The 15,188-nt window shown below is 40.3% G+C and overlaps 1 protein-coding gene across 1 annotated transcript in view; it reads right to left on the reverse strand.

The window, feature by feature from the left end:
* Aatf (apoptosis antagonizing transcription factor) overlaps window positions 1-15,188 on the reverse strand; it is a 94,011-nt gene that overhangs the window by 13,425 nt on the left and 65,398 nt on the right. The window contains exons 10-11 of the mRNA XM_051183357.1: window positions 13,595-13,675; window positions 8,995-9,066 (exon numbers count right to left, since the gene is read on the reverse strand). Coding sequence (XP_051039314.1) covers window positions 8,995-9,066; window positions 13,595-13,675 — 153 coding nt within the window. The remainder of the gene's footprint in view (window positions 1-8,994; window positions 9,067-13,594; window positions 13,676-15,188) is intronic.

Here is a 15,188-nt window from a genome sequence, read left to right on the forward strand (position 1 = left end):
CAATGTTGCATATCTGCCCGGACTTGCTTCACCTGTCAGAATAACCTGTGTCTTCTTAGGAGATAAGCAGCCTTGGAAAAACATCTGTATTTTAACCATTCTTGCCTGAAGTTCTTACCCAACAGAAAATTCTGTGTCTCCTGGGGTCATGAGCAGATGAGCTCTTAATGCCAGGCAAGCTACAGCATAAGAGCTCATCAAGCCCGCTCTATCAAATAAAAGCAGCACAGTAGATAGGAGAGCTTTAAGAAAACTAGGACTACGGGCTGGGGACAGGACAGCAGAGTGGTCGAACATACCTGCAATGTAGGTTGCAGACCCATACACAAAAATGGCAAGCCGAAGACAAATTGCCTGTAGGAATTCTATTATATCACAGCACCTCAGGAGCAACATGGTCATGATGTTGACAAAGCACTTTACAAGACAGGCTTACATTTGTACACTTCTTAAACTCCAGATGTAAAACAATAATGTGTTCAGTACACAGTACTTATCATTAAAGGGTCCTTCCTCTTCTTGTTCTCTTAAAGGCCAGCAGCTTTATACAAGTGAGAAATGTGATGTTTTACTGAGGGGGAAAGGATGAGGCTGCTGTTCCTACTAAGAATTTGGGATTTTTTTGTTTGTTTTGTTGCAAAGAAACCAAGCAATTCTAAATGTTGACGTTGCCACTATGTTTGTAGTAAGAGAAAGTTACATAGAAAAATGTCATAACCTGCATTTATAAGGGTCAGTGCCAGAATCAATCTGGTGGGAGAGCCCTCTTAGAAGTGGCAGCAAATGCAGCCATGCCACTTTTCTCCGGCCTGTACCCAGCTGACTGCCATTACTTAGCCCACTGTCCCTGCCAAGAGCAGAAACCAGAGTCAGTGCAGCTTGGCTCAGCAAGTCTTAGGGTCTTGCCAAGAGCACATGACTGACTTCTACCTGCACCACACAACAAGACCCCACACCTTTAAAGTCAGCCTCCAAGTGCCTAGCATTGACAGCAAAAGGCAGCTGAGCTCCCCATCTCCCAGTGCCTTGCCATCAGCAGTGGCAGAGGAAGGTCATGGAAGTTCAATGACCACAGTAAACTCCCTGAGGTCAAGACTCATACCAGGAGAGGTGAGCTCTGCTTTTCAAAATCCTTGACCAGCTTACAAAGACCTCTGCCCATAAGCCAAAGGTGAAGGGAGAACTTGTGGAGAGTGGCAGCCCGTGCCTGTTCTACTAGGGCCACTGCTAGCTGTCTTTACAGACCCACAGGACGTCCTGCCTCTGGCAGACAAACCAGAGTTGCTCGGTGCAGAGTGTGGTGAAGCCAGGCTTGTTTTCAGACTCATGGTAATCCTTGTGCAAACACACAAAAATTCTTTCAATTCTGGAAATGTATGCCAGACACGTGTCTCCCTCAGAGTTGGAGTGCACACTGACTGGAATTTAATAACAGTGCCCTGAAAGCACTTAAACCAGGATCCAAAGTGAACCTCTCCCAAAAGGCATGGTGACACAAGAACTCAGCTGGGCTACTTTGCATTTAAAAAGGTTTTGTTTCTTTTTTAAAAATAGATCACTTGAAGACAAAAATTCCTAGTGTGAGAAAAGAATTTGTATCAGCAAGAATGAACTAAAGAACTAAAGACAAGATGGGGATGCCATACTGCCCTTTCACAGACCACTAGGATATTTAACTCCCTGTGTACATTCCCATTCAGTCCAATCCACCCAATACTAAAACTGGACAGGGATATGGGAGAGTCAAGAATGAGCACGCAGAGCCCCCACACCCACTGGGTATGAATCCAATTCAGGCTTATTTGCAAACAATAACCTGGAGTCAAGGAATACCTACAGAGAGATGAACATAACCCCCAACCTGGATCAACTCAGAACTGTGAGGGAGCTACTTCTGGGAACAAAACATCAAGAGCCCAGGGAGTTGAGTTACCTACCTACATAATACCACAGCTGGGGAGGGGAGCTTGGAAGGAAGCAGCTAGGTGCCACAGAGTCAGGTTAAGGCAGAAACCACCAGGGAGAGACCATCTTTCACTTTGCACACTCCCACAGAGGAATATCGGAGCCTTCCGACTGCATCCATATTCACATTCATATTTTCAAAACTGAAAATAGCCTTTTGTTGTTGATGATACAAAAAGCAATACAAGCTTACTGTAGAAAATTCAAACACTACAGATACAATAGAGTATCATTTACTTCATCCCCCAGCCCCCAACAATAAACATCAAAGGCTTCTCACCTCTTAATAAGATACAGCGTGAGCTCTCTCCTAGAGGCAGGGGAACCGCAGCACTGTTGGCCTCTTCACTCCTAGTCATCCTGTCCCTCTCCCACTGGTAATCACTGCAGAGAAACTCTTCAAACTGCACACACTATGATACACACACACACCAGGATACCATATGCCTGCTTAGTGGTTTTTAACTTTTACATTTTAATTTATTCATTGTTTTTTAAGTGTGTATTGTCTGCATGCATGTATGTGTACTATGTGAAAGTTCACACTGCATGCTTGGCATTGGTGGAGTTCAGAAGAGGGCATTGGATACACTGGAAATGGAGTGTCAAATAGTTGTGAACCATGTGGGTGCTGGAGGCTAAACCTAGGTCCTGTACAAGAGCAAAGAGTACTCTTAATTGCTGAACCATCTCTATAGCTCCTAGGTTTTTATTTTAAAAATATAAGAAGTGCTACAAGCACTTTTACCAGACTGTCCTGGAGAGCTTTGCATGGCAGTAACACTGGTTCAGTCTTGAGTTTTTTGTTTCTTTTCCTAAATGTTGGGTACCACCAATATGAAAATCAATCAATCAATCAATCAATCAATTTATTTATTTAGAGACAGGGTTTCTCTGTAGCTTTGGAGCCTGTTCTGGAACTCGCTCTGTACACCAGGCTGACCTCAAACTCACAGAGATCCACCTGCCTCTGCCTCCCAAGTACTAGAGTTAAAGGCATGCACCACTAAGGCCTGGCTCAATATGAAAATCTTAAACTTGTGCTTTGTTCTGTTTTCAAAGTGCTGCGAATGGAACCTTCAGGGATGCTAGGCAAGGGTTGTATCATTAGATGCATCCTAGTCCTGAAAATCTGAAACTGTGAGTAACAATATGCTGCTCAAATAGCTGAACAGTGTGCCATCTTTTTTATTTCAGATTTTCTTTATAGGGAGGCAATTAGTAAAATCTACATAAATATCCCCAAACCTGGAAAACTCCTGAATCTTCTGGTTCTGAGCATTCTGAATAATGGAGACTCAACTTGTTTATCGTGTTAACTCAGAAAAGACTTATAGGCTACCTTTACCACTGAGTATTATGTTATTCAACTCTATCTTTCTCAATAATTGCTTATAATTTCAAAAGTTTTACTTAACCAGTTCCTTATGAATGATTATTTTTTCAACATTATAAACAATATTGCAAAAGAGATCCTAGAACAAAAGCTCCTTATACACACACACACACACACACACACACAAACATTAACTGATAACCATCCAAAAGGATTTGCTAGTCACACATTCAATGATAGTACATGAAAGTTCACTTCTCAACCATCACTGCAGGCTACCAACCCTTTTAATGTTTCCAGCAAAAGAAAAAACTGATATCTCATTATCTTAATTTGCATTTCTTAAAGTTTTTACTGTATAATTTTCAACACTTCATGCTTACACATGTTCCCCATGATTACTGGGATATGAGGAAGTTGCAGATACTCCAGTCACAGCAGAGTACTGTCTGACTTGTTCTAGTCTGTCATTTGCCTATGGACCTTGTTTCTGATGTCTTTCTCAGTGGGACCTATGTACTCAAGTTTATTAACATTTCTCCTTACGATTTCTGGTGCCTGTACCATGCTTATAAAGTCCTTTTCTAACTCAAAATCATTAGAAAAAAAAAAGAACAACAACAAAAAAGCAAGCAAGCAAACAAAGCCACTGTTTAAATCTCTGTTCTCACACTCTTGGCAAGAATGATTTATCTGTAAGTCAGCAAATCCTAAACTGTTCACTTGAGGAAAGGCAGTGTGAGGAGACAGTGGCATTCAAACAAGACACAAAGCAGGATGCTGCTGGATGAATGCCACAGTACAGTGGTACCTCAGTACATGTGGCAGACTGTCTTCAGGACACCTACCCTTCCCATAAGACACCAGAACCCACTCCTGAAATGACAACTGTCTCCTTATACATCCATGGGGAAGGTACCATTATCTCTACTCACTAACGGATTCAGATGTCTTACGTGAGCTATGTAATCACTGCTTACTGTAAAGTAAGGAAATAATATCATGGAAGAGCATGTTCAATACATACATACTGTCCTCCCTCTCTCACGTGCCCCTCCATCCCTTTTTAGTGGCTCTGGGATCACACACACCTACAACCTCAAGTATGCCAGGCAAGTGATCTGCAACTGAGCTACATCTTTAAACACATACATGATTTTTCTTTCCTTATTTTCTCATGTGTGTCCATGTATGTATAAGCACAAAACTCATGTCTGTGAGTACAGGCACATGCATGTCACATCATCCATGTGAATGGAAGTCAGAGGACAACCTTGGGTGTCAGTCCTTGCCTTCCACCTTGTTTTATTTTTATGGTTTGTGAAGAGATCAGAGGAAGACTTTTGGAAGTCAATTCTCTCATTCTACCATGTGGGTGGGTTCCAGGGATCAAACTCATATCATCAATCTTGGTGGCAAGAGCCTTGACCTACTGAGCCATCTTGCTAGCCCTGTCCACCTTGTATTAAGACCAGCAGGCTAGTCTAGGAATCATAGGGATTCTCTTGGCTCCACCTTCCACTCACTGTAAATGAACTGGACAACAGATACACTACTGTGAATTCCAACTGAGGTCCTCATGTTTTCTGTACAATCTCCCCAATGTCCTCTTCCTAATTTTTTTCAATGGAAGGTTGGCTGAATCTAAACACAAAACTTATGGTTACAGAGCACTGGCTGCACTACATTATTGTCCCTTTAGTTTCCCCTCTGAAAAATAAAACAAAACAAGGAGCCAACCATAATGGCATACACCTGAAACCCCAGTACTCAGAAGGCTCATGGAGGAGGATTTTAAGTTCGAGTCCAGTGTGGGAAACATATGGGAAGACACTGTTTCAAATGAATAAAACAAACTCACAAAACAGGTCATTTTACTACTCTTCCTTCCTTATAAATGTTCAGTTTTCCAACACAAGACCATCGTCAACTTCCTTATCACAAAGCTAACTGACTGGAAAAGGATGCTGGTAACCATAATAAACATAAACAACAACAAAACACATTTATTCTCCTATAAATAGAGAATGCTACAGGCCTGCTGCCCAAATAACACAATCCTAACCCCTTCTCCTTCGATGCTCTATCTGAAGTAGCAATGTAACACAGGGAATACAAGAAAAAGATAGCTGCAACAGATTCTGGGGACGCTTTCACTCAAAACACGACCTCACAGATATGGCTGGCACCATTTTTTTCCTCCTCTTCCTGTTCCTGCCTCAAGCAGATGTTAGGTGACTAACGCTGGCAGCCACCTACGACCACAAGGGTCAGGAGAGATCAAGAGATGTCAGCTCTAGCATCCCTGGCTCTGGGAAGAACCCTGGCTGATTTGCTCTGTAATCAGTCCCTATGTTTCTTGGGCATCCAATATCAAATGATTCTAATGGTTGCACTCATTCTCAAACACTTCTTTGTTTTGGTTTAAGATGAGGGTCACACTGTATGGAACAGATTGGCCTTAAAGTCTTGATCTTCCCGGTTCAGTTTCTCAAGTGCTAGGATTATGGCTAAGTACCACCATGCCTGACTTTTCAAATAATTTGTAAATATAGCAAGTAATATATCATCAAAAAGGATAAGATTCTGAAAAATAAAGGGCCTCTGGAGTACTGGATAATATAAGAAAAATCCAGCACTAGAAATTTAGCTCAGTTGGTATGATACTTGCCTAGCATGCATGAAACCCTGGGTTCAGTCTCAAGCACTGAACAAAAAAATACATGGTGATACACATCTGTAATCCCAGCACTCAGGTGGAGGCAGGAGGATCTGAAGTTCAAGGTCATTCTCTGCCATATATCAAGTTTAAGTTCAGTGTATGATGCATAAGAGCCTGGAAGGAAAGGAAAAGGGAGAAAGGAAGGGAGGTGGGAGGAAAGAAGAGGGAGGGGGAGGGGAGGAGGAGGGAGGGAAAGAAAAAGGAGCTCCTAAGAAGTGAAAAACTGAACTCTAAATGGTTCCATAGTAATGTATTCAAAAGAATTCATTACTATTCATTTACTACAGGAGCTAATGAGCTGGTACAGTGGGACATCACTGCAATGCTGGTATTCAGGAGGTAGAAGCAGGACACTTTTAAGTTCAAGGCCAGCCTGAGCTACTCACAGGAAGCCTGATTCCAAAATAACACCTATGTTTCTTATTAATACATTTTTCTATGTTATTCAGACACAATTTACTTTTCAACTTTTGATACATGGTCTCATGTAACTCAGACTGGCCTCCAACTCACTATGTAGTTGAGAATGGCCCTGCATTTATTTTTTAGATTTGTTATTTTACTTCGATGAGTGTGTGTGTATAAATACACCAGAATGCAGATGCCCTTAGAGGTCAGAGGCATCAGAACCCCTGGAGCTAGAATTATCATTATGGATGGTTGTGAGCCACCTGCTGTAGGTGTTGGGAACTGAACTTTGGTTTTCTGCAAGAGTGATATGTGTTCTTAACTGCTGAGCCATCTCTCTAGCCCATCCCCCCAGCTGTTTTTGAAACAGTGTTTCTCTGTATAACAGTCTTGGCCTTTGTAGACTAGGGTGGCCTCAAATTCACAGAGATCTGCCTCCCTCAGCCTCTCAAGTGCTGGGACTAAAGGCTTGCACCACCACTATCTGATGGGAGATGTCACTCTGTAAATATATTTCTCATATTGGTTAATGAATAAAGCACTGTTGGCCAATAGGAAAGCAAGATAGGCGGGACTAGGAGACAAGGAGAAGACAGGAAGTAGTAGGAGAGAAATTCAAGATGGAGGATAGAGAGAGAAGAGTGCCGGGACCTGGCTCCTTTTTAAATTTACTTTATTTTTACTTGTGCATCTGTGCACATTTATGTACACAGATGCCCAGGGAGGCCAGAAGAGGACCTGGGATGCCCTGAAGCTGGAATTACATGCAGTTGGCAGGCATCCAAGCAGGGTGCTAGGAACCAAATTGAGCTCTGCGAGAAGAATAAGCACTCTTAATCACTAAATCATCTCTCCAGACACCTCACCATGAGTTTTTAAGCCATTATTTTAATTTTATGTGTATAAGTGTTTTGTCTGCATGTATATATGTGTATCTCATATGTGCCTGTGTCCACAGAGGCAAAAAGAGGGCGTCAAATTCCCTAGAAAAGTTGTAAGCCTCATGTGGGAATCTAACCAGGCCCTCTAAAGCACTGAGTCAGCCATCTAGCCCAAGTTCTCTCTCTCTTTTAAAAGATTTACCTTTATTTTTAAAATTATGTGTATATGTGTGTGTTATGTGTAGGTATGGGCATGTGAATGCAAGTGCCTGAAGAGGCTGGAAGAATTGGATCCCCTCTAAGGGAGAATTGCAGGCAATTGTCAGCCATCTGACAAAGTTCCTGGGAACTGGATTCAGGTCTTCTGGAAGAGCAGTACATGCTGCCAACCATTAAACCAATCATCCATCCATCCATCCATCCATCCATCCATCCATCCATCCATCCATCCCTTCACTGGTTACCCCATGCCCCTGAACTATTGATCCTTTCACTACCACCTCCCAGGGGCTGGGATTGTAGGTGTGAATAACAATACTCAGCTTTTACTTTGCAACTTTCAAATGACTAGATCCAAAAACTAAAAAGGCATAGCTAGGCAGCCAATTCCAAATGGTCACAAAACAGATACAAGTGTATATAGGATTATCTATAAGCTGCCTTGTATTTAAACAAACCAAAGGATAAACAGCTGTGTTTGCCTACCTATATAGATCTATTATTTTCAGGTAAGAGGCAAAGTGATCTGATGAGGTTTGGTAGCAAGTCAAAAGGCTACACGTGACTTGAGAGACACCTGGCAAAGCCACATCAGCCTATAGTTAACCAGTGATTTCACTTGGTAAATGTTTACACTAAAAAGATTACCATAGCATTATTTGTGATAAAATAATGTGTCTACTAGTCAGCAAATAGCTAAATGATATAAAAATATTAGTCATTTGAATTTTAAAAATTATCTTAACAACATAAAAATGTCACAGGCCAGGCAGTGGTGGTGCACACCTTAAATCCCAGCACTTGGGAGGCAGAGGCAGGTGGAACTATGTGAGTTCAAGGCCAGTCTGTTTTACAGAGTTAGTTCCAGGACAGCCAAAACGGAAAAAAACAGGACAGTCACACAGAAAAACCCTATCTCAGAAAAAAAAAAGCAAAACAAAACCAAAATACACACACACACACACACAGTAAAACAAAACAAAACAAAACAGCAACAACAAAACCAAAACCAAACAAACAAACAAACACAAAAAGAAGAGAACAGTTTTAGAGCAAGCACAAGGAAGATATTAGATAAGCTTTGAAAGGCCCAGGATGGTGGAGGCAAGCCTGGTTCATAGAAAGTTCCAGACAGGGGTACGTAATGAGACCCTATCTAAAAACAAATCACCAAACAAAAAAGACAAGCTTTAACTATCATGTGCCAAAGAACAAGGAAATAAAGGATGTTAGGGTCACACCAAAAGGATACAAGCAGCTTGAAGGGGTTTCTACCAATCTATACAATTTTAATATCAAGATAAACTGTTCATTGAGTAAGACAAGAAAGCAGGAGTCCACAGGACAAGGACCTCGCCTCAATGCCACCGACTGGTAAAAAACATGAGGCAATAGTCTGTAGAACTGGTCAATACCAGGCTCTCATGAAGCCACTTGAGACATACAAGTAATCTAGTACTCACCTGGCATCATCATTCATTGTAGTGTGGTCAATAGGTGCCATGAAACTCAGGAGCTTGCTGAGGACATGAAACCTAAATAAAGCAAGAAAACAGACAGCTGCATTAGTAACCAGTAAATCAGCAAAGAAAACATTCTACCAGTTGAACCCATGGACTTGAATTCCAGAGTGGAGTAGGGGAAGTTCACAGGCACTTGCAATTGTACTTTCTTTTCCACCTAATGCAACAGAAAACAATCTGATAACAGAACAGTGAAAATGACAGTTCAACATAGGCACATTTAGATTACAGATAAATAGATGGAGGAAAAAAGATACATTTGAGCCTCTGAGCATTCATAAATCTTGAAACATCGTTCCAGATAAAAGTCAGTGAGGGTCCAACTACCTTTGTTTCTTCCTCTGTGGGCACCTTAGTTTTCAGTGCCATTAAGTCGCCTACCAGTAAGAAGACTGGCAAGAGAACAGGCAATGCCAACACTGTCACTCATTGGTACTGGTTCCCCAAGCTAGGAAAGACTTCTACAACTCCATCATCTCCACAGGAACTCTGCTGGGTCTTTCACAGTCCTACTTTTAGCTGAAGTAGCACAGCTAAGTTTTGAACAACTTTAAGGTCAATTTTTAGCTTAAGATGTCATGAAATTTAAACTACCAAAGCACCTATACTTCCTGTCAATATAAAAGGTATTTTTGTGTGCAGTCCTTGGAAATTTCCAAGTAAAATGAACTAACTGTAGCAATACATATTAAATTGCTTCTAAACTACCAATAATAAATATTTACATCCTTTTCAATTAAAAATGCTTCTCAAAAAATTAGATCTATCTTCAGGAGGCAGAGGCAGGAGGATCTCTGAGTTTGAGGCCAGCCTACAGAGTGAGTTCCAGGACAACCAGGGCTACACCGAGAAACCCTGCCTTGATTAAGAAAGGGGGGAAAAATGACCTATCAACGGCTGTGTTAAATTCAACATATTCTAAACAGATTCTATTCCTTCAACAACACCAAAAACCAAAACAGATTTTTTTCCCTTGTAGCATATACTTACCTGCTCTCTTTGGAATACTGGGAACCATTCTAGACCTGTCATAATCTTCACATAAAGTCACTATGAAATACTAAGTCTTCACCTGAATTCATTTTCAGTCTACTATCTCTTTCATCTAGCCCTAGCTTTCATAAATTTCTAGTCCATTTCCTAGTTCATAAACCCCTAGAACTGTTTTTCTAAAACACAAGTGTAATGACAACATTCCTCTGCACAGAATCTTTAAATGCCTCACCATGGACTAGAGAATAAAGCCTAAATTGCTAGTGTGACTGTGACCTAGCATTCACCTAAACATTAATACTCAACACCTGCCACTCCTCCATATTCACTTTAAGCCCAAATTCCCAAGATGGCCTCCACTTGGCAAATATCTTAAACAGTACAAATGCTACTCTTTCTGCTTTCAACTGGTATAACTAGTCTCTCATGGTTCAGTGTGGCTGTGGCATACTGCAGTCTTCTTATCTCATGCAGGGCCAAGATTAAATACTGCAACACCCACCAATAGCAAGGTATCACCCGCTGTAAGGTCTGCCTACTTTACCAGACTTATCTACCGATGACGACAGTCCCTCTTATTTTTAACATTTAGTCTTGTTTTGCTTAAAGGATGTCTCTTGAATGTGTATTGTCAGAATGAGATTTTAATGTCTCTGAATATTTGGGCAGGTGGGGATTTCAACCACTACCAAGTTACATAATGCAGTAACACACACCTCTAATAATTTAATGAATTTCATAAATTAAGATAATAAAACAACTTTTATTAAAACAAACCCCTGATCTGTGGACATGGCTTGCCAAGGATGCATCAATACCAGAGTTTGGCTATTCACCACCCATGTAAATAATGCTGAGCAGGTATAGCTGATTGCTACCTATAATCTTGTGTTAAAAAGGCAAACCCTCAGCTGGCCATTGGTGGCACACACTTTTAAACCCAGCACTCAGAAGGTGAATCTCTGTGAGTTCGAGATCAGCCTGAACTATAGAACTAGTTCCAGAACAGGTTCCAAAACAATACAGAGAAACCCTGCCTCGAAAAACCAAGAAAAAAAGCAAACCCCATGGCTAACTGGCTAGTTAGACTAGCACTGGGTTCGAGTGAGAAACACTGGCTCAATATAAATGATAGTGAACAACTGAGGAAGACACCCAATGTCAACCTTGGGACTCTACAGGTGAACATACACAAACATTCCCACACATGCATGTATGCACTTACACCCACACTTCCCCACAATACTCTACTATTTCTTTCAACCTGATAAATAAAAATCCTGATCAATGTCTTTGATATGAGCAATAGCCTCAGGTTCTATGTCAATTGCCATAACAAAAGTGTTTCCTTTCCAATACCAACCTTGACTTTTCTTTTTGGTCTCTGGACTGAAAGCAAGCATACCACTGGTGAGCACCACTTCCAGCCCCAGATGTTTTTTTAATCTATGCTTGCCTTACAGTCACAGAAAATCCTCATTCTTTGATAAACACTGTAGTATTATCATCATTCTTAATCCAAAGCATTTTCTGATGACTACTGTCTACAAGGCACTGAAACTGGTAGTGAGGTTCGAACTATCTTAAAAGATAAAGTAACACCTCTCTTGACCACAAAGGGTCCATACAGCTCTTACAATTTAAAAATTCACAGTAATACAATAATGTAGAAAATTTTCCTTTCCCCTCCCTCTCCTTTTTTACTTTTTAGAAAGCGGGATCTCTCACTGTGTAGCCCAAGCTGGCCTCAAGCTTTTGATCCTCCTGCTTTAGCTTCCTCAGTGCTGAGCTTACAGATTACACTATCACAGCTGGCCTCTCTCAATTCTTTGGAAGAATATACATTTATTTCCAATAGAAATACCATTAGATAAACATAAGAGGATGTTTACTGTGTACAAGATATCTATATATTATTTCATTTAATACCCATAACAAATCTATCAAGATGGGATTATCTCCTTTAATAAATGAAAAGAGTGAGAATAAAGAACCAAAATATGACCAGAGTCAAAACTTGAACCCATGTCTTCCAACTGCTCCTTCTGAAGAAACCCCAGTAAGCTATATAGTCTTATACACAGTCCCGATGAACAACTTGAACCTTACAATAAAAAAATGAAGTTGTCATTTATAACATACTGTTAGTAGCATCCTTTAAATCCCTGTGGGGAAAAAGGGACAGACCGGTACAGAAAAAGGAATGGAGCTGAGCAAGGAAAACAAGCACTAACGTGGCCGACTGACTCCAGTCTTGGAAGATGACAGCAACTGTTAACTGCAACAATGGCAACCAATATTGTCACAATACAGTGCTTATCAGGGACCTAGCACTATTCTGAGAGCAGCATAGAGTTTAAGATCTCCCAAAGCAAGCACTAGTCACTGTCAGAGATGGAATCCAGTAACAGCACCCAGAGAAGCACAAGAGCTACATGTTCCAACATAGGAGAAAGTGGGAAAATTCTAACAATTTAGGATGAAATGTAAGAAAAGTAGCAGCTCCTGGGTCAGTATTTCCTGATGAATCTTGTTAAATCCCAAACAAGGTAACTGATTATGAAATCTGCTTTTATGAAGTTTGTTTTCTCCCCATCTCAATAGGGTTTTACTAGTAGCCCAGGCTGGCTTCCGACTTAACAATACTCCTGACTGTACCTCCTAAGTGCTGAGGTTAAAGGCATGCATCATCTGAAGAAATTTAAAAGTGATGTAGGATTAGTTATCTGTCTAAAACCATATATATGGTTTTTGTCATGCATATGAACTATTAGCAGATTCTTTTTGACACTGAGGTTTTGTCATGATATTACCCCACTCTGGCCCCAGGATATAAATCTAAAAGTCAAGCAATATCAGTTCCTACTCTCTTGCTGTCTTGTGTCTGAACCTTTCTTTTAAAAAATATAAATTTCTATTATTATTTATGTGTGTATATATATGTACATCTATGTGAGCTCAGAGGGGCATCACATCTCCTGGAGCTGTCTGATACAGATGCTGTGAATCAAACTTGTCTTGTGCAAGAGAAGTGTGTGCTCTTAACCACTGAACCATCTCTCCAGCCCTGTCTATACCTTCGTTTAGTCTTATTATTAGCTCAGAGTGGAGTATTTTCATACACCAAAAATACTGTTGACATTTTTGAAGCCCTTCACTTTTGACTTTTAAAAGCTAAAATAATCATCTTCCCTTTGTTTTCCAATTATTTCTTTCAGGGAAACACTAACTGTATTTTATAAATCCACTGACAACAAATAGAAACTATTTTCCTGTTAGAGTAAGAAAGCAGGGTCATAAAAACATTTGCACATCATTTTGTTATGTTCATCATCCATAAAAACAGAACTGTGAACAATGGGTGTGGCAGCAGATGTCAGAATATTAACACTCAGGCGGCTCAGGCAAAAGGGCTTTTAGTTCAAGGTCAAACTTTCTCAAAAAAACAAAATCAAAACTAAAATGGTCAGGAGAAAGCAGGACAGGACAATCAAAATAAAAGAGAAGCAACAGACACACCTTGTTCATTTGCTTCCTACAAACTTACCGAAGTTTCCTTCCTTTGCTGGCTTTTCTATCTACTTTCTTTCGGATCTTGCTTCGTAATTTCTGGATTGCAAGCCACTGCCTGGGAAATTCACAAGCCCATGTTATGCATTAACACCCACAGAAACAGTTATGAATATTGACAAATTGGACTAACAACCCTGCAGAAAGAAATCACCAACCTACATCAAATTCCTCAAGATAGTCTTGGGCCAAAGTGACTAATCAATTGGAGAGGATTGTGCAATGGTAAAAAAACAAATGGCAGCTGGGAAAGTCTACAGCAAATCTGGTTAACAATGCTCCTCAGTATTTGGAGTTGCTGTGACAAGCACTCAATCTGCCAGTCTGCAGGAAAGCCCACAGAGCTTAAGCCACTTGGATTTCCTCTAATGTTTTGGCTTGTACACAGTCTCTCAATATGGCGTTGGTTTGAAAGCATCAATTCATTTTTATTTACATTCTCATCACCCTCCCCCTCTTATGGTTTCTTGAGCCCAAATCTCTCTATGTAATCCTGGCTTCCCTTGAATTTGCCTCTACCTCCCAAGTGCTGAGGTTAAAGACAAGTATCACCATGCTTGGCTCAATTCTCTAACTCCTATTTTCCCTTTTGTAACACTCAACATTTTTGTTTCTCCTTTCTAATTAAAAAAAAAATTACACTTATTTATCTAGGTGTGTGTGCACTCGTTTGTACATGTCCACATGTACAGAGATCAGAGGGCAACTCATGGAAGTCTCCTTCTACTTTGTGGATTCTGGGAACCAAACCTGGGTCTTTTGCAAGAGCAGCAACTCAGATCATCAGACTTGGCAGCAAGTGCCTTTACTTACTGAGTCAGTTTACCAGTTCTCTTATCTATTTTTTAAAGATTTATTTTATTTTATGCATATTAGTGTTTTGCCTGCATATATGTATGTGGACTACCTGTGTGCCCAGTGCTTATGGAGGTCAGAAGAAGCTGTCTGATCCCCTGGAACTGCAGTTACAGATGAGTTTGAGCCACCATATGGGTGCTAGGAACCCAACCCTGGTCATAAGCAAGAACTACAAGTATTCTTGACTGTTAATTTACTTGGCCAGTCCTTCCCTTCTAATTTTTAATAATTATCCATTAGTCTTATAGTTGTTTAATTTGTATTCTCTCTCTCTATATATATAGTAATATTTATATTCTATCTAGAAATATTTAAGTATGTGTTAATAAAAGGTAAAGACTCCTCTTCCTCAATATAATCTCTTTTATTTTTACTTTTTAAGACAGGCAGACTAGGCTGACCTCAACTCAAAGATCCTCCTGCCTCTATCTCCTGGATACTAGGATTAAAGGTGGGTACCACCACCTGGCCTCAATGTAATTTTAGTACTATTATTACAACTTAAAAATACCCCAAGGAACCTTACACAATACATAATATTTATTCCCAATTTTCATCAGTCTCAAGCTCCCTAGATTGTTTCTTTTTTATAGCTGATTTATGTGGATCAATGTCCATATAGGATTCACATATTTGTGGTCATCTTAAGTGTCCCCTCAGAACTTAAGTTTTCAAATAAGGGATTTGAAATCAAGCTAGAAAAGTCTCCACAA

This window comes from Phodopus roborovskii, unplaced genomic scaffold (assembly GCF_943737965.1).
Source record: "Phodopus roborovskii unplaced genomic scaffold, PHOROB, whole genome shotgun sequence".
NCBI classification, from domain to species: domain Eukaryota; kingdom Metazoa; phylum Chordata; class Mammalia; order Rodentia; family Cricetidae; genus Phodopus; species Phodopus roborovskii.